The sequence below is a fragment of the Vulpes lagopus genome, chromosome 22 (genome assembly GCF_018345385.1).
Source record: "Vulpes lagopus strain Blue_001 chromosome 22, ASM1834538v1, whole genome shotgun sequence".
In the NCBI taxonomy this organism is placed as follows: Eukaryota; Metazoa; Chordata; class Mammalia; order Carnivora; family Canidae; genus Vulpes; species Vulpes lagopus.
Window position 1 is genome coordinate 17865653 of NC_054845.1, and position 26076 is coordinate 17891728.

Below are 26076 nucleotides of genomic sequence, written 5' to 3' on the forward strand. Positions count from 1 at the left end.
TGTAAGGAATCCAAAGGATTCACACGGAAAGTGTCATCCCAACTCCAGGACATTAGCTCTGGTCTGATTTTTGTACTGATATGCAAAATGAAAATGAGTCTCATCTTGCTGTTAAAATAGATCTTTTTAAAGACAGAGACAATAATTCAAATGAATCATGGATGTTATGTAGTTATCCTTAAAAATAAGAGTTACATTCCTTTAAGTGTTTCCCAATGCTGCCTTAATCAGCCCAATGGCCCTTCTCCCCAGTTATATCAATATTAGGGAATCTCTCCCTCTCAACTTCTCAATCTACTTTGACCTTTTCTTGTAATATCTAACTCATAAACAAAATCTCATGTTATATGCTATCATATTTTTGGTATAAAGCTCAAGTTTGGGGATCCCTGGGTGGCGCAGCGGTTTGGCGCCTGCCTTTGGCCCAGGGCGCGATCCTGGAGACCCGGGATCGAATCCCACATCAGGCTCCCGGCGCATGGAGCCTGCTTCTCCCTCCGCCTGTGTCTCTGCCTCTCTCTTTCTCTCTGTATGACTATCATAAATAAATAAAATTTAAAAAAAAAAAAAAAAAAAAGCTCAAGTTTGAAACAGGACCATTCTGAAAATTCAATGTGGAGGAAAGAAGTCCTACTCTGTTGGCAAGCTCCTCTGGGAAGAAGGAAAGAACTGGGTTGATTTTGCCAGTGTATCTTTATCAGTTTGCTTCTCAGATTAGTCTTTCCCTCTCCCCTGGAACAGAATGTATAAAGGGGCAAAGGGGGACAGGGATTCATATTAATTGAACTCTCTCTACACGAAGAATGAGCAGGAAATAGCCATCCCCCTAGGATTCCCAGCTTTTTTCCTGTTAACCATGGGGATTAAACATTATGATACCGGTCAACCAGAAGGCAGCTATGCCCTCAAGAGAGCAAATCTGCAGTCTATAATGGTGGTCCTGCTCCCACTTTCCTTGGGTCCTCCTATAATACCACAGCTCCATAAAAGGGTTTCATTTAGAATGAAACCCTGTGCTAAGTTAATTCCAAGCCCACTCTATTCCTAGGTGTAAAAATACTCCCTATCTTAGTTTCCATTCCAAGTGTGTCCCAGCACATTGTTAATAGGGTGTATCAGAGGATCTGCAGTGAGATGAAGTGATCGAGACACTGCAATAATAAATGGTATAAAGATTCTAACATAGAAAAACCCCAGATTTAACTAAAAATTATTTCCCATTATCAAATTTCTGGAAAGACGTGAAATCTTCTCTCAAGTAAAAATTCAAAAACTCTGAAATCAAAAGAAATTAGAGTTCACAATCAAATTCTCTTGTCACTGTAAGTAACAGGCCAAAGTCCAATATTGTTATGTTAATTGAAAATTAAAGAATTATCCTCCCTAGTCCCCTATTCTGTTCTTTAGGGATTCTTAAATTTCTGAGTAGAATCAGGATCTCTTAAACAGTTGTTCCCTGGGATATCTCTCAAGGAATAAGTATAATTCTTACAACACTTCAACATTGGTAACACCAAGTCCCTATTGTACTTAAATTTTTTAAGTAAATGTATTTTATTTAAATATAACTTTTATACAAAAAAGTTTTTAAAAGTCATAATGTTATAGTTTTACCTCTATACCTGGTGCTTCATTATATATTATATATATTATATATTATAGTTTTACCAACATTCCATAAAGTTAACCCATCTGTACAACTACCACTCATATAGAAAAATCAGAGGAGCCACTATCTTACATCACAAATCATCTTTGCCTATTTCTAAACTCTATTCAGGTGAAATAATATAGTATGTTTCAATGTTCAACTTTTGTTATTCAATATTATTTCGTTAGCTTCATCCATATAATTGTATGTGACCACAGTTTGCTCTTCATTCATCTGGAATATTTCATGTAATGTCTGTGCCACAATTGATTTCTCATTGACAGACATTTGTATTACATCACATTTGAAGCTATTAAATAATGCTGCAGTGAAAATTTTTGTATACATCTTTGTGAGCACATATGTCTATATTTCTGTAGGTGGAAATGCTATGGTAGGTCATGGAATATGTGTATATTTTGTGTTAGTAGATCCTACTGGTTTTCCCAAATGGCTGTGTCAATTTCCATTCCCATCAGCAGTGTATGAGCATTCCAGTACACCACTGCCTCATCAGCACTTGATACTCAGTCTTTATTTTAGCTATTTCGTTGGGTTCTAGTGATATTTTGTTGTGGTTTTAGTCTTCATTTCCCTCTTACCAACTGAAAGGTTTGGAAGTTTTCCAGATGTTTAATGAAACTCAGATATCTACTTTTGCAAAGTGTCTATTGAAGTCTTCCACCCATTTTTTTTTCAAAGATTCCATTTATTTATTCATGAGAGTCACAGAGAGAGAGAAAGAGAGCAGAGACACAGGCAGAAGGAGAAGCAGGCTTCATGCAGGGAACCTGACGCGGGACTCCAGGATCACACCCTGGGCTGAAGGCAGGCGCTAAACCGCTGAGCCACCTAGGGATTCCCCTTACACCCATTTTTAAATGAGATTATCAGTATTTTTTTATTTGATATATAGAATTTGTCTAAGGAGTCTGACATAAGTACTTTTAGGTTATATGTACTGGGGTGCTGGTAAACATTTAATAGCCAGTTCTCTGGGGGAAGAGTCCCTCATATGTAGCATTGCTAATTGGTCAACATGTAGCAATGGCTGAGTATGAGGTAACAGGATGACATCATTGAACATGGGGTTGGAAACAGATGCATACCTAGACTATCTTGCTTGCCCTGTTAAATGTCCACACCAGCATACCACTGGTTATATGCATTTCAAATAACATCTCTTACCCCCCCCCAAAAAAAATATATATCTTACTCTGTGACTTATAATTTTACTTGCTTAACATTATCTTTTAATGAACAGAATTCTTCATTTTAATGTAGTCAAACGTATTACGATTTACCTCACTGTTTAGTGCTTTCTGTGTCCTCTTAAGAAATCTTGGCTTAACCCAAGGTTGTGAATATATCCCCTTATAATATCTGCCAGATGCTTTATTGTATTTACCCTCATACTCAGATAATCCATCTGAAATTAATTTTTAGTATGATGTAAAGTAAGGTCAAAATTTCTTTTTCCCATACAGATATAATAGACAATAGACTGAGCACCATTTATGGAAAAGACTAGCATTTCCCATTGCATCGCAGTATCATCACTGTTATAAATCAAGTGTGGATTTGTTTCTTTATTTTGTCCCACATGTCTGTTTGTCTCTCCTTGTGTTGTGGGGTCATGGAGTGCAGCAGCCAGGAAAGAATTCCCTTTTTTTCCCCCCAAGAAAGAACTCTTAAGATGTTATATGATGCAGCTTAGTAAGTTTATTTAAATAGCATGGGGACAGGATCCATAGTCAGAAAGAGCTGTACTTTTTGCTGTACAAAGCTGGTGATTATAGGTTTTGTGGTCAAGGGGGAGGCAACATGCAGGGAGTATTAGATCACAAATATTTTCTTCAAACTTCTCATAAAATTACTTTTACAAGATTTCTCTTGTGCTTTTCATTTAGTTCAGTATTAACTAGTGGTGAGATACATAGGCAGTCGTGAGGCCTTTTAAGAATGTAGCAACCAGCATGTATTTGATCCTTATCAGACCTCAGCAGGCTATAGATCAGCCTTCTGGCCTAAAGGTGAACGTCTTTCTGCTTCTGTCCCTCACCACTTGCAGCAATATTATGCTGTCTTACTTATAGCTTTATGATAAGTCTGATTAGTGTTCTTACTTTTACCTTCAACATTCCTATGTACTTGTATTTAACGTGTCTCTTATTAAAATGTAGTTGAGATTTTTTTTTTAATTATTCACTCCAGTAAGCAGCCATTTTCAGACCTGCATCACAAAGGCTGTTTCCACAAACTAGGGGTGATAGAAAGGGAGGTGGGTGGGGGGTGGGGGTGACTGGGTGACGGGCACTGAGGGGGGCACTTGATGGGATGAGCACTGGGTGTTATTCTATATGTTGGCAAATTGAACACCAATAAAAAATAAATTTATAAATAAAATAAAATAAAATAAAATAAAACTAAGAAAAAAAATAAAAATAATAAAAAATAAAAACAAAGGCTGTTTCTACAGGCTCTTTCTCAAAATTTGCTTAACCTTTAAGAGGCCAGCCTCCCAGGGAAGGGTTTTATCTCTTCTAAAATTTGTTTCAGCTGATGAATCACTCCTAGGAAATCCCTGAGTGGAAGCTTTATTGACCATTGTGATGCTTATTTCTCTAGCTGGAGTACATAGCCCCACCTATCATTATTCTGTTCTTTCCACCAGCTGTATATATGCTTCTTTCCCCTCCCAACTAGATCATATAATCAAGCAGAATTTCCTCACTTTTTACTGGGTACTCAAGTAATCAATTAATTAGTTAGTCTAGCAGCTCTATTTACTCTTGACTTGGTTGAGGTGGGAAGGGGGTTCAGAATCAGTCATCACTCTGGAGGTTTTTCATTCTTCTGCGCTCCCAAATAAGACACAGCCAACCAAAGTAGAATGTAACATGTGACTTGGTTTCCTTTCTGTTGATTAAAGTCTTCAGATGCTGATGGTCTTGGAAGCTCTAGTTCCCTGCTATCTCCAAAAGCTAAAGAGGCAGACATCACAAGTGGAGACAGTACCCGCTGCCCGAGAGGAGATCGCTGCCACAGCTGCTCTCGCGACCTCCCTACAGGCCCTTCTGTACAGTGTAGAGGTCCTCACCAGGTAATCCACACGCAAATAGTCAATAGCCTGACATGGTATGTGACTGCCAAAAAGAGCAAGAAAAAAACGTGGCCACTAAGAATGTCTAAAACCCTATCGTTATAGACACACACCTGCTGAATTCAGCCTTTTGTGGCTGAAAATTTAAGCCCTAAGTTGTTTGGATAAATAATGCTAAGTATTCTGAATAATTAACAATAATAATAGTAATAACAATACCATGAACATATCTGCATATAGCTTGCTGAGCTTCTGTGGTAGTTTTAACCCAATAGTGAGTGAATCTTTTGTAAAAGGGCCAGTGTAGTGAATATGAAAACATGACCTATATTTTTATTAGATTTTATATTATTTTTTGAGATGTGAAATGTGTAATTCCAACTAAGCCACCTTTTATTATTTTATTGTTTGTAAAGAGTTGTGGTTTTTTTACTATGATTTCAGAAAATATAACAAACATAAACGACAGAATTTTATTCTAGTGCTAGAATTCAGATTCTCTGTGGGGCAAGGCTCAGTGGTGCTGGGTAGAATAGCAGGCTGGGGGATTTGGGAATGGAAAGGTACATTGACACCAGAGTTCAGCCCTAAACAAAGTGCCAAGAAGATAGTCCTGTCACAGAGGTCTCAGGTGCAGAAGCAGAAGGCATTGAGAGGCCGGATGGGGATGGAGGAGACAGGGCAGACAGAGTGAGAGGAGTGGTGAGTGGAGGTAGCAAGCTATGCAGATGATTGGCTTTCTTTCTCTGTTCCCATCTAAAATGAGCTAGAAGGAGATATTGTTCCCTGGAGTAGAGATGGGGAAGTCTTCTTCTTGGGTTGGTGTCTCTCCATCCCATTTGGTCACATCCTTGGCCTAGCTCCTGTCTGGGATTTACTCCCACCAAAAGACACCAACTTCCTCAGATCCATCTTGCCCTGTTGATGAGCCCAGGCTGAAATCCTTCAGTCCAGGAAGGACTTACCTAGCGTGCACTAGCAAGTGAAGGAGGAAGTAAGATTGTGACTCATTAAGTCAATATATGTTTAGTTTCTAATCATGAGCAACATTGCCAACCTAGGAAGCAGACTGTAGTCCAGAAGCCTTTGGTGGACTGCCAGTGTTGAAGGGCCTGTGGGGCACCTGGCTGAGGAGATGGGAAGTAGTGGAACAGGGCACTATGGCCAGTCACCTCTTCCAACGGGACCCAGTCCCGATGCTTTGATGTCAGTTGCATGAGAGTCCTAGGAGGAAGAACATCCTAAGGAGAAATGTCACTTATACTCTTTCTTCTACACCTCTCTGGTTATGTCAGTTTTTCCTAAGTGCCACTTCTGTTATTTCTCTTCATATTATGCAATCTCAGTGCTTTCCTCCTTTCCATTCTATCAGGATAAGTCAATTAACTAATCCAAAATTGACTTACCCAAAATTCCACCAAGAGTTATGGGTAATATTACTGACATTTAAAATTCTATGGCTCTAGATATTCCAGAGTATTGACTAGTCTCTTGGCAGAGGGGAGAACTAGCCTCATGGCTCAGCTGGTGATTATTCACAATAAAGTTGGACTTTGCTGTTTTTACAAGAAGATAAGAAGAACCCCATTTCACTTCTACACTCTTCTAATTTCTTTACTCATGAACAAACTAACAGCTAAAAAGGTAGTAACATACAAATAAGTATATTACAACTGTATTAAGGTTAGTTTTCTATTGTTATGTGACACTGTGACACAGTACCACACATTTAGGGGCCTAAACAAAGCATGTACTATCTCATATTTCTGGGCAGGCTCAGCTGGTTTCTCTGCTCAGGGTCTCACAAGGCCAAAATGAAGATGGCAATCAAGCCAGACTCTTATCTGAAGGTTCCGGGGAAAATCCACTTCCAATGTCATTTAGGTATTTGGCAGAATCCAGCACCATGCAGCTTTAGGTCTGAGATCCCCTTTCCTTTCTGCCAGCCAGGGGCCGCTCTCTACCTTAGAGGGTACTGTCTTACTTCTCACATAGCCCCTTCTTTCTTCCAGCCAACGATGGTGCCCTGGGTCCTTCTCATGCTTCAAATATCTCTGTTCCTAGTGAGGAAAAACTTTGCTTTCTTAAGGGCTGGTGCAATAAGATTCAGCCTACCCAAATGATTTCCCTTTGGCAGTATAACAGTTTGTAATCACTGGGGTGATACCGGGGGGGAGTGCAGGGTCCTGGGGCCATCTTTAAATTCTGCCATCTAGGCATCCCTGGGTGGCGCAGCAGTTTGGCGCCTGCCTTTGGCCCAGGGCGCGATCCTGGAGACCCGGGATCGAATCCCACGTCGGGCTCCCGGTGCATGGAGCCTGCTTCTCCCTCTGCCTGTGTCTCTGCCTCTCTCTCTCTCTCTGTGACTATCATAAATAAATAATTTAAAAAAAAATAAAAAAAAATAAATTCTGCCATCTATAACAATGGCACAGGAAGAGAAGGTCTAGTGTGATTGTTTAAAGCCTATTTCCCAGCACACCCAGTGTACAGAAAATGAGCGTCCTAGAGGCAAGCCTTAAAGAGTTCCTACAAGCAATTGTTTTGAAAAGGTACATCATCCCTTCCATCTCTCAGATACTAACAGAGAGGCAAAGATTGTCTAATACTTAAAGTAAACCCTGCAAATATAAAATGGGATGATTCAAATCTATTTCTGGACATCTAAATTACTGACTTATAATAGACACTAATTTACTCACTTCTCTGGGTAGTCTTAGGTATAATTTTGACTAGAGGGAGTTCGTCATTCTTTGATAGTTTTTCAGAAAAATAAGGTCATTGATTACAACATATGTGGTCAAAATGGCAGGTACGTCTTTATCTTTTATGTATTATTTAGAACAGTTAACTTCCTGGTACCTGTCAAATTGAAAAATGAGCTCTTACCTCTAAGTAAATCATACAGACTTAGAAGTCTGAGTTCATAAATGTCTGGTTTGAAGTGTCATAGTTTATTACTCAGAACCAAGAAGTAGAAGGGCTTAAATCATGGTATGCTAATAGACCCCTGCGAATCAGTGTTCCCTTTAAAGTGCCTCTCAGAACAGAGACAGCCAGCGTGTGACAGAAACGCCCAACTAGACTCTGTGAGTAATATAAAACTTATGTGAGTTTCCATAACTTGAGGACCTTGTAAATGTTTCCACTTCTGTTGCTGTTGTTTTGTTGTGGTGGTTCCTGTCCCTGTTGCAGGCCCATGACAGCCCCACAGATGAGCAGGTGTGACCAAGGTCATAAGGGAACCACTACAGCCAATCACACCATGTCGTCTGGGGTGAACACCAGGTAATTCACTGGCCTTATTCTTTTGTGGTCTTTCAATTTCATACAACCTGAACCTCAGCTGTTGGGAATGAAAGGAATCTTGAAAATAGTCAATATTGAGTGTGAAACTCTCCACGGAAAAGAACAGAAGGTGAGCATGTAGAGTTATAAGGCTTCTCTTGACATTGTCAGAGAGAAATCCAAGCCACCTTCAGAAATTGGCATTTGTGTCGGTTTGTTTTCATGAACATGCAAGATGTTCTCTGCTGTCTGGGTGGTCTTTGAACTATGCTAGTGTTGTTTCATTTGCCTCCAAGAAAAAGGCAAATGAAACAATAATAATCAGGGGGTGGTTTCTCATTCCTGGGGGCAGTTATACAGGGTCAACTTTCTTTCATCTGGACAGATTTTCCACAGGCGTTCCATCCAAATTTTGACTTAGGGCCTTAAATTATGCTCTCATGGTCATTGACTTAATCTCCCTCCCTAAATATTTTAGTGTAACTCAGACACTGGTTATACTAGTTAGTACTCAACACTGCTTCATTCTGTCTGCATTAACATCTAAATACTTTAACACACACATACACACACACACACACACACACACACACATTTAATTAGCTTCTTCTTTCAAGGAAGATTAAAGGTAGGACAAACCGCAGATCAGAGAAATAGTTCTCTTTTCCCAGTATGGAGTAGTTAGTTAGTAGGGAGATCTTAAGGAGAAACTTCATAATGTTCTATTCTCTCTGAAGCACAGTTTTAAGAATGTATCATCCTTTATATAAAGTTAATTCCCTGCTCATCATTTATATTAAAAATAAAACAAATACCAAAGCCAACTGCAAATTAGCTGATGTGATGGTTAACCCATGCCTCAGTTTCTTATATTAAGAAAATATATATATATTTTGAGTGGTATTCAGTGGCTAAATTCAACCACCAGAGAAAGGTACACAGAAAAAGAGAGTTTCTAAAGTCCTATTATCAATTAGTCGTAAAGAAGTCTCCAGAACTGAAAGGAAGTCTTCCCCTGATAGTTCTTCCCCTGATCCCCTGAAACAGAGCACATGGTATTAAAACTGTAACTAGATTCACTTTACTTTCAAAAGTTTTTCAAAAGTCCCCTCATTTGGCTACATTCCATGACCACTTTGTATGTATTTCTGTAACATGTATTTCTACGAATTATATGCCAGTGGGACAGCTTTCATAGCACCTATGATTGCAGTGTGTATGGTAGCCACATGAAAGAGAAAGATTTTGTATTTTAGGTTTAGTGTATGTGCATTTGTGAGCTTATCAAAATGTGTCGCTTCAAGGGCTTTTCATAAGAAACAGTCCTTAAGAAGCCCTGCCATAGAGCCCCTGTTCTTGCTCTCATCGTTATATAGACTGTTCTTCTGATTCCCAGGTACCAGGAGCAAGGCGCCAAACTGCACTTTATCAGGTACAGAGAAGCAAGCCCTGATTTCATACTAATTCTGACATCTTGTAATGATTGCCTTTTGAGCTGGGTTATAGTTCCCATTAGATTTCATTTAATTAATGCATGACATACTCTTTCTGGGTACATCCTCAGGAAGTGGCTTGTGTAAAGCCACTGCAATTTGGGATGGCAGGAAAGAAAGTTTACCCTGCAGACGAGGTTCTCCTCATTAATGTATATGATACATAATAGAAGGAATCGTACAAAACTCTCTTCTCACAGTTTCCACCCCCACCTTTTCAGACCCCCAGTTAACCTTTTATAATTCCCCAGGGAGAATCTTCACTTACTGGAGGAAGGGCAAGGCCTTCCCAGAGAGGAACTGGATGAACGAATTGCTCGGGAGGAGTTCAGAAGACCTCGGGAGTCCCTGCTGAATATTTGTACCGAATTTTATAAGCACTGTGGGCCAAGGCTGAAGATCTTGCAAAACCTGGCTGGGGAACCTCGGGTTACTGCCCTGGAGCTGCTGGATGTGAAGTCACACATGAGGTATCATCCTTGCTTTCCCTGCTTCTGAGTGTAGCTGCAGCTTGGGATGTGGGTTTGGGGGTGTGGGGGTGCGGGGAGGTGATATCTCAGGATAAGAACTTGGATACTCAGAATGATTTGTTTCTTGTGGCTTGGATGCATATCATATAGGGCCATCTAGGAAAATGTATATTAAGTCTATCAAAAAGGATCTCAAGGTTGGCAGGGGGGAAAACTCTTAAAGAGAAGCATAGTCCAGATATTTGCTCCTCAATAAAAAAGAGGAAAAGGGAAATTTCATCACCTAAATTTGTATAAAAGTAGCCTTCATCCAGGTACTATTTATTGCCCAGATTCTGACTTTTTACAAGAATCCATTTCCTATCATTTTACATGGAAAATAAATTCAATACTGCTTACTGCCCAAAGACTTGCTCTGTTTCTACATGACCTGTGGACTCAGTAATGAGCCCTGCAGAGAAGTGAGCGGTTTTAACTCTGAGCCATTTTGCTTGGATCCCTTTTATACAAATTGTGCATGATAGCCTTCCAATGTTTTCGAAAAGAAAAAAAAGTGTCCTGGTGGAAATTCTGATCTGGATTAGGCCGGTCATCATTTAAAAATTTTTACTGTTAGTAGGCCGGGGAGAGGCCCTAGAAATGCGTCTCTGTGCACTCGTATTTCCTTCTTCCTGTGGTGATGTCACATCTCACTTGTTGCGTAAACCACGAAGCCCAAAGCCCATGTCTGTATTCTCAGATTCTTAAAAGAAACATGATTCCAGATCTTCCATTTAGATTTGTAACAATGTGTAAAAAGTCATAAAAATCCCTTGAAAGAAAAATTCCATGGGTAACAAAATATTCACTTGAAAAGTTTAGTATCCTCATAAAGCTAAAGGTAGAGTCAGGTTCCAGCCATTCAGGAATAACACTGCTATTTGGCAATATATCCCGCTTCCCTGATTGTTGTCAACTTTTTTCTTAAAATTATCCCTTGAAAAATTTAGAAAGTACGAAGTGAGCGAAAATGAGAGTCTATAAATGTAGAGAGAAGACAGACTCTTTCTCCTCCAGGCTAATTTCACATTCTCTGAGAGGCTGGCCCACACCCAGGACTCCAGAGTTTCAAATGTGTTCATGTTCCCACTGTACAGTAATGGGGAAGAGCTTATTTCACACTGAGAATCTCAGCACCTACACTGGGGAGGGGGAGGAAAGTTTGGAGTATTATGAGCCTGTTGCCATAGCAACCAAGTGCTCCATTCAGTCTGTCTCTCCTCCTTTCCCACTGATGATGGCTAGCTGAACCAAGTAATCCTGTGAACAAAGCAACATCACATTCCCTAGAATCAGACTATCACTTCTACCAACCGCCATTTTGTGGGCAGAAAGGGACGAGATTCCTAAAAGATGGATGAGAGAGAAAGAGGAAGATCAGGATCATGGGTCAGTAACCGTCCTTTAATTCAATCATTTGTAACTACTTAAAGCCTTTGGAAGAAGAGGAGAGTGTTAGTTAGATCTGGAGCTCTCTCCAGAGGCCAAACCCTGTTAAAAGATTAAGTGGGCTATAGTTCAAATGACTTACATCAGTGTCCTGGCACTGAATTGATAGAGTTCAACAGATACTAATGCTAATGAGCATGATCCAAATACTATGCTAGACACTGGGAATGTAAAATAAAGTCCTGGTCCTCACCATGACCACGGTCTAATAGAAGAAGCACGCGTAAGAAAAGAACCACAGTGCATTGTTGCAAGTACTATATATACCATGTTTGTCTATCTATATATTTATTAATTTACAAAATACTTAAGGCAACTTAGAAAATTAAACAGAGGGGGGTGCCTGGGTGGCTCAGTCGTTAAGTGTCTGACGCCTGATTTCAGCTCAGATCATGATCTCAGGGTTGTGAGATGGAGCCTACATCAGGCTCTGTGCTCAGCAGGGAGTCTGCTTCTCTCCCTCTCCTACTGTGCCTCCGCACACTCTTTCTCTCCCTCTCTCAAATAAATAAAATCTTTTTAAAGAAGAAAATTAAGCAAAGGGATAGAATATACAAGTTAGAGAGTCAAAACAAAGTAGAAAATTAGCAAGGAAATAATTATGTTTACAATAACATCAATACAGGAAATCTATATGATTTGATCAGATTAGCAGCTATTCATGACCATAAATTTGATTTTGAGCTTCCAGGTTGTCAGAGCAATGAGGAGGAAATGACCATTTACAAAATCATAGTGTTGGTAAGATAAAAACAACTAGTTGTTTGATAAAAAATTACTTTTTTAAAATACAAAGAATAAGAAATGTCTCCTGGTTGGTGTTTGCTAAAAGGGAAGAGTGGTGTGATGAACAACACCCGCGTGGTAAATAAAGTGTTAGTTTCACATGGCTGGATGCCTGTCAGTACTGAAAGTTGGCGTAACATCATAATGCAATTCATCAAGAGCAACCTATCTGAAGCCAAGATAATGTGATTTAAAAGCACAATTATTTCATTGCCTATTGCAGGATAGGCAGATTTTTTACTGCCAGGAAATAGACTCAATGACCACTATTAATGCAATTTCTCACAAGTTTTTGATTAAAAAAGGACCTGCCATGATCTCTGGCCAGAGAGATTCTGTGTTGCTAAGTAGGGATAGACCCATATGCTCTGACTTGCACCAATCAAGAGGGATAATTTAGGCTTTCTCTTATAAGTTAAATATACATTTGGATACATGTAACCGTCAGAACTATGGACACATAGGTGGTGTTTAAAATCATAAGAATGGGTAGTACCACTCAAGGAGAGAAGATTGATAAAAACAGGAATGGCATGATCTAAGAGGAGAAATTTACCTGAAGTATTTGATTCAAGCCAAAGCACCAAGAGGCAATCTGTAATCCTGCGTTAGCAAAATATATGGCTGACTGTAAGGATCTCTGATTAGACAGTCTCTGCCCTAAGGGAATTTAATGTTTCATTTGCCTAAACCAGAGCTGCCAAAGCAGCAGTATATATAGCAGGATAATAAGGTCTGCAAAGCCTCTCTCACCCTCTCTCTCCTCTCTCCTCTCCTTGCCTCCTTCTCTTCAACTCTCCCTCTCCATTGGAAAATCTCTTGTGTTCTCACCGGGAAATGACATAGGATCTTTTTTTTTTTTTACCAAAAGATTATCTATGTGCTAGTACAGCAAAGATTATATTAAAGGGAATGTTTGTGTTATGCTCAATGCAAATTCACTTTTTAACACCAGCAGGGATTAGAGAAATTCAGGTAGTAATGCATAAAATGACTAAAATTCAGTTCTAAATACTGTTCTTGTGCTTAAAATAGACAGATTGATGCTTTCTCAAGCATTTCTCAATGTTATCTATAAAATAATAAGGGAAAAGAAATATGTGCATATAGACATGCTCTTATCTGTCATACAAACTAAAAATTAAACAATTTTCTGCATGGCACATTTGTGAGAAAGAGATAAACAGGAGAACATACAGGCTGTTTAAAATTATTTAAGACATGCACATTCAGGGATGCCTAAGTGGCTCAGTGGTTGAGCATCTACCTTTGGCTCAGGGCATGATCCTGGGTCCTGGGATCAAGTCCCACATTGGGCTCCCCGTAGGGAGCCTGCTTCTCCCTCTGCCTGTGTTTCTGCCTCTCTCTCTCTCTCTCTCTCTCTCTCTCTCTCTCTCTCACATGAATAAATAAATAGAATCTTTAAAAAAAATAAAAAGTGAGACGGGTATGATTTATAGAAAGTAAAGCAAATTAAGAGTGAGTTAGGATGGTTGAACTTCATGTTTTATAGTTAATTAGAAAAGGATTTCTTTGTAAGGAGACAGTTGAGAAAACATGATACATGCATGAGGGAGGAAACCGTAAAATACCCAAGAGAACAGCAAATTCTTGGACTTTGGAACATGTGGTGAATCTGAAGTTTGGCACAAAGAAACCAGTGTGGATACAGTGTAGACAAATAAGAACTCCTGCTAGCCAGGGACCAGATCTGATCAGTGTTCCTTGGGAATATTGAGACACTTTGCCTTTATATCTATTGAGATGGGAATTTAACAGATAATCTTGATCAGAGAGTAGACTTGATCTTAGTGTCATGCAATGAGATCATAGACACTCAGTATGTATGCCACACAACGCTCAAGTGAAGTGGGCAGTTTGGTATGGGAAGATGGATTATCTTCCCTTGTGATATGGAAGAAAGGGATAATTTACAGATGCAGATGAATTGAATTGATGGGATCATGTGGAAAGTTTCTGAATGGTCCCCTTTTCTCAGAAAAATAGAAAATGATATTAGCAGAATGTGAGGTTCTATCTGAAACTGTGTTGTAGGACTAAGGGAAAAAGAAAGTATAATTCTCAAGAGGAATAAGTAAGCAGACGAGAGGCCTACAGTAGACCTGCTTTGCAACACTAAGGGTGAGCTTGTAATTTGAAATCATGAATGTTAAATGGTGCTGGTTAGCATGTTTGTGAATTTCTCCCCAGCAAACTTCAGCTCTGTCTCTGTAGGGAAAGATGTAAATTTAACCAGAGGAATTGCTTTCTTAGATAAGATAAATGATAGGGGGAAATGATAGGGGAAAGGTACAAGGAGTTTGAACATATGTAAAAATTACTGATTTTAATAATAAACCATGTTTTTTTTAATAATCTCTGAAAAAATTTAGGTTGGCAGAAATTGCACACTCTCTTCTGAAGCTGGCACCATACGACACCCAGACGATGGAGAGCCGTGGGCTTCGGCGCTACATCATGGAGATGCTACCCATTACCGACTGGACAGCCGAGGCAGTGAGGCCAGCCCTTATCCTCATTTTAAAGAGATTGGATAGAATGTTCAACAAAATTCATAAGATGCCTACTTTGAGGTGAGCTGTTGGTATTACAAGCTTCAAAGTTAGGGTTTGTCATCTTTTAAGATGGTGGTGCAATCCAGAGTTGAACGAATGACTTGAAAGTTTTCTGTTGGTATTTGTGCATAGCTAACCAGGTATATGAATGCATAAGTAACAGGGTCTACGTTTTGAAGAAATAATATATTCTTTAAAATTATATGTGTTCATCTTGAAAAATCTGTTCATATCTTAGCTATCATGTTCCTCATCTGACACACATAAGAAATTCAGTGAGTATCCTTCAATTTCTTTTGAAATAAGGCAAGGTGTGCCTTATAAATAAAACAACTGAGGAGAAAAGAAACATTAATTCAATGTTCAAAGAATACTGGCTTTAACAGAGTATTTTAGGTACCAGTTTGAGAAGTGACAAATCTTAACAATAAGCAGCCACATAGCCTCTGAGAAAAATCCCAGGACTAGTAACAAATACCTAAGTTTCACCATTTCATCTAATTCACAGTGGTATTAAATTAACATTATTACCCTTAATCTCTGTTCAGTAACCTGAAATATCCACTCTCTATGCAGGGATGCCTCTGAACCAGACTGCCTGGAGATCTGAGTCCAGTTTGGAGACCAATGAGCAGACAGTTCAATTGGTTAAATGTCAATAAACCTACTAACTCAGAAATGTCAAATTTGAGTTAATGAGAACATTTTCTGTCCCTTTAAATTAACTTAACTCCAATTCAGTGCAGCTCTTGCCTAAGAATTTGTGGCACTTAGCATTCAATTTGTTGGAACTTATCCAGGTTTTAGCCTGTGTTCTTGTTCATTCATGCAGCCATCAGGAGTTGTTGGATTTATAAAAAAGAAATTGAAAGATTTCATTCCAGTAATTGATACTTTGTTCCTCTATTCCTTTTTAGCATGATGAATGCCTACACGTTATTTCAAGATTATTTATTTCAGTGGCATGGAAATGTCTGTCCTTACCACACACCTACTTTTTTTAGTGGCCCCAATGGAGCATTTGTGCCTATTGGCAAACGGCCTGTCTTCTCATTCTTAAAAGGGTGTGCCAAAATAAATTCTTTTTCTTAAATAACTTTGTATATAAAGATGTCAGACATCTCCATAGGCTGACTCATTTGTCATATAATCAAGTCCAGTTGTAAAGAGCATTATGCTTCCTAAAAGTAGATGGGTCAATTGTGGGTAATTTCTTTGGGGTACATCCTAAGAATTTGAGGTTGCCTTGGATTTAAATTCTTCAGGTGATCTCTGCTCAACATGGGAAATGTTGACCAAAATTGACCTTGTGTTACTTGAGAATCAGGATGTCAACATGTCCTCATTTACGAACATTTCCATTTTGTCATTGTAGATGATCCATTTTTATAGGAAATATAAGCTTAGAAACTGTTTCCAGGATAATATTAGAAATAGCTTTGATATCAGTAAAACCCAACCTGTTTATCTGGGGGGCCACGGAGATGGCTGTTTTGGGTACTGAGACAATTACAGACTGCATTGACTTTTATTACAGAAAATCCCATGTTCATCTAATTGGGTTTAGACTTATACCATTTATATGACCATAGAAAGTAGCCAAAAAAATCTCATTTCTTAGGAGGCCAAGAAAGAACACTTTTTAAATGAACGGTTTTCTTCTAATGTCATGTTTTTGGGAGGAGTTAAACCATATAAACCTAATCAGTTGTGTCCTGGTATAACAGCTGACAAGATCAATTGCAGTCTAATAAATAGGTTTCAGAAACGCAGCCTTGTGGTCAGGTTAGTTCTGTTGGGAGTAATGGCCCCTGTGACGGGTTTCCTAAAATTGTAGTCTTATACCCTCTCTCAAAGCTGAAACCAGGGAACTTAAAATGCAATCCATTCATCATCTCTGTTTTTTCTTCAATAGATTTTGTCTCATTAGTCGAGTGGGGCAGGAGTGCCTCTGCCACGTTTTCAGTATCTTCTTCCCTTCCCAGTGTGCTCTGTGCTTTTGGAACAACATGGGTAAACTTCATCCCGTGTGAAGCACTTTGTTGTCTCAGATACCTGTCCTGTCTTAGATGGTGTCAGAATCACTGTCCCATTCACTTGTTTCAGACTGACTCCAGAAGGGAGCCACGCTGCTAATGGCTCCTATATTGTATTCCAGGCGACAGGTTGAGTGGGAGCCTGCCAGCAATTTGATTGAAGGGGTTTGTTTGACACTTCAGAGGCAGCCAATCATATCCTTCCTGCCTCACCTTAGGTCACTGATCAATGTCTGTGTCAATCTGGTGAGTAGCCAAGTGGCAACCTTATGAAACTTTGCAAAATTTAACTCTGCTATTGATTTCTCTGAATTGAAGATTTACAGGTCAACCACTTTGTGCCCCTACCTACCCATGAAAACAGACGGCTCAGGTGACACTGAAAATAGTGAGGTACATTTCAAGGTGGTGCGTGGGGAGAGGAGGGGCCCATCCCTACGCAAGTGGGATTTTGGTGTGCTGCTTCCCACGCACTACTTTGACAATTTGCCTCTTTAAGTTGCGCTGAGAGTTGAGGGCTGCCAGTTGGAGAGTGGGGTGGTGGAGACCGCACAATTGGCTAGAAGTTGAGGTAGTCTGGGGTGGGGGAGCTTAAAATGCAAAGAGAATTTTTTCCGCCTTTTTAGTGCAAAATGATGATATGAGTTGGCCAGTCTAGGATCTATGGGAAGAAAAAAAAAACTTTTTTATCACTGATGTAATATCTAGAGTCTGGTCCTCACAAGGTTTTGTACGATGTAGAAATCATGTTAGAGCATTTCATTGAGTAGGATCTGCTGCTTAACTAGTTGAGCAATAACTCTATAGCTGGAATGCCTAGTGCAAATAGAGCTATGCCATCATCATTGTCAGCACCAGCTCCATCAAAAAATGTGGACTGCCTTCCTTTGAATCCACCAGTAAGTATGTCCAATCTCCTGATTAGAATAGTTTTTGGTTCATCTCTCATTATTTACATAGTTAGCTATAAGCAACATTCTACAAAACCTTGGCTGAATCCAGTGTCACGTGTGATCAGACTCCAGACATTACATGCCTTCCAAAGGAGGCGACAAGAACAGATTGAAAGTAACATGTCCAACCTTCACATTTCTATTATGATCATTATTATCTTATTATCATCATTATTATTATTGAATGAGACTCCCTTACTCCGGTCGCATGAAATTGCAATAGTCAAGGCTGGTCATGTGCTCTGTTTGTATTTCAGGTGATGGGAGTGGTAGGACCTTCCAGTGTTGCTGATGGATTACCCCTTCTTCATCTCAGCCCTTATCTCTCACCACCTCTGCCCTTCAGCACAGCTGTTGTCCGGCTTGTAGCATTGCAGATACAGGTGTGACTGCCTTACCTGTTTGTCACGCTCATTAAGTTGCTCGTGGAGGCACCTGATCATGGTGTTCTCTTCTTTTTCTGCAAAGGCTGGGCAAAATCTGTGAAACAAAAGTGTAAACATCTCCCAAACTTTTACGGGTTTGGAGCGTCAGTCCTGAGCTTGGCCCTAAGTTGTGCTTCTGTAATTCTTCTCGAGATCTCAAAAATAGCAGAGTCATGTGGTCCTGCCACAACCCCAGGAACCACTTGCGTCATTTCAAAGTGCATGTGAGACCTCAGGAAAATAATGATTCACAGATAATCAGCTCACAATTGTTAATTAAAAGACACAGTAGTATTCAAAGTCTGGTTTTAAATTCTTCATGGAAAGAATTGCAATAGAACATTCTTTCTGCTGTTACTGCTGGACTTTGAATATCTAATTTAATGATTGTGGGTTGACTATTGTGGTTGTTTTTCTTTTTTTCTTTTTCTTGTTTTTTTTTTTTTTACTCTCCCAGTTATTTTATTTCTTGAAATTAAAATAATTATTCCCAAGGCAAAAAGTGCAGAATGCCAACTCCCCTGCCTCTTGCTGTGTGTCACCTAATTTTAGAGAGTGGTAGTTCATCAGAAAGCTCTGTGACTGGTGGGAAATATGCAATTGATGTAAATGGGCAACAATGCAACCATTATCTGACAACTTAGCTCAACGGTCCATCATCCAGAGAATGGGTGATGGTAGAAAAGAAACTAAGCAAACAATGATCCCTAAAGTGATTCATGTTAATAACCCGTGTACAGAGATCATTTCTTTCTCTCTATATTACCTATTCCTTTCTGGTTTGGAGAAGCCCTATACAGAAGCCAGAGGACTTTTAAATAACTACCAAATGGGACAGGTGGCAGGTTCGCATTTTATTCTTTCTCTTTTATCTCTAAAATATTTATCGGTGGACACATGGAGCAAATGAATGGGGATATGTGGTGGTTTTTGTACCAGACCAAAAGTACTACAACAACTTTGCATTTGATATTCAAGATGTTGCTGTTTTTTAGGTACATAACTCTCAGTTATGTCAAGCAAATGGTAAAGTATCAGTTTTGAGTGAATCTTGTACGCAGCGCAATTGAATTCGTAGTTTCCAGGAGCAGCCAACAGGGAGTCACCGTCTCCAGCGTGCTGTGTAGAAACAAACATACCGAATGGGTGTGGGGGTCAATTAATCTTTGTTTTCTATTATTGCTGCACAGGCTTTAAAAGAAGATTTTCCTTTAAGCCATGTGATCTCTCCATTCACCAATCAAGAGCGAAGGGAGGGGATGCTTTTAAATCTACTCATCCCATTTGTGCTCACAGTAGGATCTGGAAGCAAAGGTCTGATTAATTTAACTAAAGGAAATTTATCATTGTTGTGTTTTCCTAAGTGTCAGGCTGTTATTTCTTATTCTTTTTCCCATGAAGGCCATCACTGAAGTTGATGTGAATGATTTAAACAGGGTTATCCTAGGAAATAGAGTTTTTCTTTCGTTTCAGTTTAACGACCCTGGGTCGAGTTTCTCTGCTCCACTTCTTAGAAGATGTGTCCTTCAGTACAGCAAAAATTGGGAGAACATTATTTCTGTTAAGAAAATGGTATTACCTGAAATACAGCATGGTACGAATTGACAATGAATGGACTTTATAATCTACTGCCATCAGGGTTAGCATAATAAACCCTGCTGCTGCCATTACATTCCAATATATTTTCATTACTCTTCCTTCTTGGGGGATTTTTCTTTTAGGAAGAGCTTATCTCAAATATAAAGACAAAACATTATGAGTATTTGAGCAGAGAAAAGAAAGGAGATTGAAATGGTAAGCAGAAAAAAAAAAAGAAAGAAATGGTAAGCAGAGATTTGGCTAAGAACACAAGCTCTCGGGTGCCGACTATGGAGAAAACTACCCAGTATCAGGAATGTGGTTTCTGCCCAGAGGAGAAGCTATACTGGGTGGGGAAACTCCCGAATGTCTAGGGTGCTCTAGTTTGCAATTGGAAAGAGAGCTGAATTTTTCTGGGTCTAAAGTGGGAAGTCGGCCTTGTGACGGGCTTTCCTTTCCACTTGCCTCTCGCGAACTCTGCTCTGTAGATAGCCCATGGCTGGAACAGCCTGAGGTGCAGCTGCTCTTGCAGACGGTCATCAATGTGCTCCTGCCACCACGCATCATCAGCACGTCCAGGAGCAAGAACTTCATGCTGGAGAGCTCCCCCGCCCACTGCTCCACCCCAGGGGACGCAGGCAAAGACCTGCGTCGGGAAGGCCTAGCAGAGTCCACCAGCCAAGCAGCCTACTTGGGTGGGTACTCTCCCCTCTCCCCTCACCCCCACCACTTGTGTGTGTGTGTGTGTGTGTGTGTGTGTGTGTGTGTGTGTGTGTGTGGTAGATGTGTAATGTAAGTACTTACTGAGTTACATTACATCTTGACTTGAAAACTCTTTTGAAAGACCTCAGTCCAGAAAGTATTTAAAGAAGCCACTTGAGCAAGTAAGAGACATCACCCTTGCAAAAGAGTCTATAAACATATGCCAAAAAAATCCCAAAGTTTTTTCCTATCTGTGTTGCCTCTATTACTTGGTTGTTTTTCTAACAGCATCTGGACATGTAAGGAAGGCATCTGCAGTAAGAATTCCTCCTTGCTGGTTAAGTATGAGATCACTAATGAGGTTATCCTTGGCAGCTGTTATCAGATGTAGACTGAGACTAGTATATGGGGACACAACTCATGGGACTCATTGGTCTGTCCGCTATATGGAGCCCCTAGAGGGGGCAGTGAGACTTGGTGGCCCAGCAGTACAGCCCACTACTAGCTATTTTTTTTCCCTTACGATATCATCTCTAAATCTCCGTCTTGATTTTCACTCTGGTGGGGCCAGTCGACTTGTTTTCCCCCCAGACGCTTGCCAGTTTCCTTCCCTGTTTCCACTCCTACTTTTCCATCACCCCACGCCTGCCTTTAACTTGGCCCTGACTCACACAACACTGGAGAGCCACCCCTTGGCCCTGACTGAACTGAGCCCAGGGGATGGGAGGGGGGTGTGGGGAACCACTCCTGCCATAGCTCTGAGAATAAGGAGTACTGGCAGCAGGAAATCTCAAAAGCAACAAGTTAAGAAGATCGTGCCAGACATTTTTCAATTTATCGAAGTAGATTGTGGTGTGAGGAGTAGAAGATGAACCATACATACTGGTCAACACAGGTCCTAGGACTTTGGAGTGTGTGAGGTGTTTGGACCATATCATAAGGGGAAATATTTGGGGCACGTGCTGGCTCAGTCAGCATAGCATATGACTCTTGATCTCGGGGTTGTGAGTTTGAGCACTACATTGGGCAGAGAGATTACATATATACATACATAAATGTAAGCATTTGAAAATTATGTGATTGACAGTGAAGATGAAAAGGGAAAAAAGGAAATAAGAATGTATTTGCACAGGACCAACCCACATGGGGCTTAATTGCCAAAGCCATGAAAATATGGAGTTCAAAGAAAATCTAGATTCTGGGACAATTCTCTGCATAAGGTTTGGCATTGCAAAGAGGATGCTGGAGACAGAGGGCTTACCACTTAAGGCAAGGAGAGGAGAAAACGCTTGACGAGTTCACTCTGCTTTCTGCTTTTTTAATGAAGGTGGATCCTTTGGTTACTTGGCCAGGCTACTGGATCTCTGTTTCAAATTGATTTTTAGATTTATTTTGAACACTTACTGTGCACTAAGCAGTGTTTTCTATACTTTGAATCCTCACAACAATTCTAAGAAGTAAACATTCTTCTCATTTTAGGAGTGAAAAGGCAAAGGCCTAAAAAGGTTGACTAACTTACCTAAAGCCACACAGTTCATAAACAGCAGAGCCAAATTTCAAATCCAAGCCATCTGGCAACAGAGTCCCCGCTCTTGAGCCCTTTGTTATCCTGTTTATGTGCTGGGCTGAGGAGGTGAAGGTGGAAAGCAGAATGGCAAAAATCCAAAGAAGGCTAACAGGCACACGGCAGTAGAAATGTCACCAAGCTCAGAGAAGGGAAAGAGGAGTGTTGGGTTTTATCTGTTTGTTTGTTTGTTTTGTTTGTTTGTTTAATTTAGTCGAGGGAAAGAAATTGGGATGAATGATTGCTGTGAAAAATGAGATTTTGAGGAAAGAGAGGAGGCAGAGGGGTAAAGAAGACCTTACAACATCTCTCTCTGTGTTATATGGCATGGTTTCCCCCCCTAGAAATGTCCTAAATAAGTGATAAAGGCGTGTGTGACTTTGAAGGCTGAAGGGAGTTGGGATTCTGTGTGTCTAATTGCTGAGATGGGCCTTAAGACACGATCAAGAAAGGCCAGTTTCCCTTGACTGCCCCATAGCAGACACCATGCGGTGAGCTGAGGTGCCAGAGGATGCTCCCACCATAACGTTTGACGTCTTATGATATTCTGGTTTGTCCCGAGACGCTGTTTGGGAAATCTTCTTCCTAAAAGAACAATAAATAAATACAGATGGTGACAGGGCTTCCAGAATCTAGGGAGAAAGAGATATTGTAAAAGAACCCCAACAAGGTTTAGTAATAAACATGACTTCCAACATGAGAGGGAGAAAGGAAGGAGAATGGAGTTTTTTCATCTGGAAGGGTATACTCAAACACGTTTCCTGGTTTCCTCTGAGGAGCAGATGAGGATGGGGCCAGAAAGGGAGCTGGGAAGGGGAAGGCCTCGTTCTGTTTTAACTTTGTCCATTTCTGCATAGTTTGATTTTACTTTAAATAACAAAAATATAGTATTTCTACACTTAAAAGAAAAAATCTTTTAAAACACCCATGTTTTAGCTTAGGAGTGAGTATATTTCTAGCTTGATATATATTTATATATTTATTATATATATTATATATATATTTATATATTATTTATATATTATATACTAGTATATTGCTAGTATTACTGTGAAGCCTCTATGACAGAACTTCCAGAAAGCAAAATATTAGCCACGCATTATGTTTATAACACATTCCTTTTCAGTGCTATGAGCACTTTGACCGGGTGTTCCAAAATAGTAGTTAAAGGTACTTAAGAAAGGTGGCTGTGTTCTCCTAATCAGGATCAGAACAAATCAAAACATCCAAATGTTTGTCGTGATGTCAGAACAGTCGCTCAGGAGTACACGTAAGTTCTTGGGAACGTGGAGCCAATTTAGAAATTCAGAAAAATCTTCTCTGATGCATAAAGGGCTGTGGATGTGAGCAGGTTCCTCTGAAGCCCAAGTACGCAGACTTACTATTCTCTCTTCCTGGTGTGAAGCGCTGAAGGTGATTCTCGTCTGCTTTGAGAGGCAGCTGGGAAGCCAGTGGTACTGGCTGAGCCTCCAGGTGAAGGAGATGGCTCTGCGCAAGGTGGGAGGCCTGGCTCTGTGGGACTTCCTCGACTTCATCGTGCGGACCCGAATCCCCATCTTCGTGCTCTTGCGCCCATTCATCCAGTGCAAGGTGTGGTGTGTGCTTCTCCCAGAAGTGACAACCCCCCCACCCCCCACCCCGGGATGTGCTCTTCTCCAGGTTAAGGCAAGGTTGTGGCAGCAGTGCTCGAGGGACGTAGGATGGCCAGTTAGTAGGACCTGTTGGGACCATGCTTGTGAGAAAACAGCTCAAAAACAGATCCCAGAGGGTAACATTTCATGTCAGAAAGTCCCTTCACAGTAAGGGACTTTATTTTAGTCCCTAAAACTCTGCTCTCTCTCTACTCAGCCCTGCCTCCTAGGGAAAAAGAAAAAAAAAAAAGATCGGCCTCATGGATGATCTGAAGAACGTTCTCCTTTCTTCAGTGACATGGCACAGATCTGATTATAAATAAACATGAAAGAGACAGAACACCTAAAGCATGTTTCCTCCCTTGAAATCCTCCCTCATGATTCAGCCACCGTGTTGTTCTTCTCATGCCCCAATTTCCTGGGGCAGTGACTCAAAATAATGTATTGATTCAGAGCTTCCTGTATAAAGCCCCATTCTAAAAATTTCATTCACATTACCTTATTTAATCCTCACAACCAATTATTGGACAGATAGGTACAATAATTAGCCCATTTTACAGCTGGGAAATATCGAGGACCTGAGAATCCATGCCTTCCTTTCAGCTTCTGGCTCAGCCAGCAGAGAATCACGAAGAGCTTTCTGCACGGCAGCACATTGCTGACCAGCTGGAGCGACGCTTCATCCCACGCCCTCTGTGTAAGAGCTCCCTCATTGCTGAGTTCAACAGTGAACTAAAAATTCTAAAAGAGGCAGTTCATAGTGGCTCAGGTGAGTAACCATGGGGTGTTTTGAATCCGTTTGGCAAGTGGAACCTACACCCTACAAAGAATGCCTCTGTCCAGGTCACCATTCTCTTTGGAACCATATATGAGTTAACCAGTAGACTTGACCATGGGATCATTGTCAGCACCAAAGCAAGGGTTATCATAAGACTTGAATTTTACTCTCTTCTAAACATGTTTTTCAATCTCCATTTCAGAAGTTAAGCTCTTTCTTGGCTATTTAACTAGAAAAAAAAAATCTTGAAAAGTTTGTCCTTTATGGAAAGGAGAAGGGGGATTCACATTCTTTGAGCATCTATCATTCGGGAGATGGTTTCGTAGGTGTTATGTCACTTAATCCACACAAATACCTATGAGGAGCATAACTGAGAGTCCCTTACAGAATGAAGAAACTGAGACTCAGTAGAGAATAAAGAATCTACACACCTGACAGTGACCACAGGGAGGGACTTCGAACTAATATGATTGCTTACAAAGCCTTTAACTTTTACAAATCGGGGGAGGAAGGGTTGAATTAGAGTTGGCAGGCTAGGAGGTCCTTTCTGTATATTACTTAAAAGATTTTCTTGTGGGGGTTCATTGTTTACTTTTTATAGTTATTGACAGTAAATTACTAGCAGGGAAAACAAATCATTATCTGCCATTAGAGGGCAGTCATTACCCATAAATAGACTATCATACATGTGGCCTTTTTTTTTTTTCTTTCTAAAATATATTATTCCTGGCAATGTCTTAAAGACCAAGATTTTGACAAGTATAATCTTACTGAAAGCTGCAGAGTGCCATTCAAATATTCTGCTTTATAATAAAATAACCTGACACATTCAAGGGGATATTTTAGAAGTCATAATTTCCAGAAAAGGAGAACACGAACGCAGTTTTGATTACGTATTCTGATTTTGATTGAGAAGTTCCTATCAGACAATGCATTTATTACTCCTAAATGCTTGTGTCAGGAAAGGTATATTTCTCAGGAAAATCTGCCAAGTTGGAAGCGTCAATTCATGTCAAAATTATTTTGCATTCTTCCAGCCTTAACATTTGAAACCAAAAGCCATGAGAAAGGAAGAAATGTCAAAGCATTTTATGTTATTAAAGATGCTACGTTCCCACAAGGAAGCTATTCAATTATAAATAAATCAATAGCTAATTCTTCTTCTCCTTTTCCTCCTCCTTCTCCTCCTTCTTCTATCTCACTTCCACTTGGTACTTTATCCTAAAGACCATTTATCTGGGACAAGCTATTTAATTGATCTTTCCTAAAAAGTACAAGTAGCCTTGACATGAGGGAGGAATTTGAAGCCAACATTTGTTTTCTTTCAAGACCCTCACCATGGATTTTCTTTGGTCTTTCCATCCCCCAGCCTACCAAGGGAAGACATCCATCAGTACTGTGGGCACCTCCACGTCCGCTTACCGCCTGAGCCTGGCCACCATGTCCCGCTCCAACACGGGCACTGGCACTGTCTGGGAGCAGGACAGTGAGCCCTCCCAGCAGGCTTCGCAGGACACCCTGAGTAGGACCGATGAGGAAGATGAGGAAAGTAGG

General features: G+C 40.2%; 1 protein-coding gene across 4 annotated transcripts in view; it reads left to right on the forward strand.

Moving 5' to 3' along the window:
- Positions 1–26076, forward strand: part of UNC80 (unc-80 homolog, NALCN channel complex subunit) — a 222738-nt gene that overhangs the window by 176348 nt on the left and 20314 nt on the right. For all 4 annotated transcript variants that reach the window (XM_041737717.1, XM_041737715.1, XM_041737716.1 and 1 more), the window contains 12 exons: positions 4584–4754; positions 7950–8042; positions 9439–9474; positions 9787–10005; positions 14673–14873; positions 17014–17137; positions 18102–18227; positions 19460–19583; positions 20336–20542; positions 23519–23703; positions 24348–24513; positions 25892–26071. In XM_041737717.1, the coding sequence (XP_041593651.1) occupies positions 4584–4754; positions 7950–8042; positions 9439–9474; positions 9787–10005; positions 14673–14873; positions 17014–17137; positions 18102–18227; positions 19460–19583; positions 20336–20542; positions 23519–23703; positions 24348–24513; positions 25892–26071 (1832 nt within the window). The remainder of the gene's footprint in view (positions 1–4583; positions 4755–7949; positions 8043–9438; positions 9475–9786; positions 10006–14672; positions 14874–17013; positions 17138–18101; positions 18228–19459; positions 19584–20335; positions 20543–23518; positions 23704–24347; positions 24514–25891; positions 26072–26076) is intronic.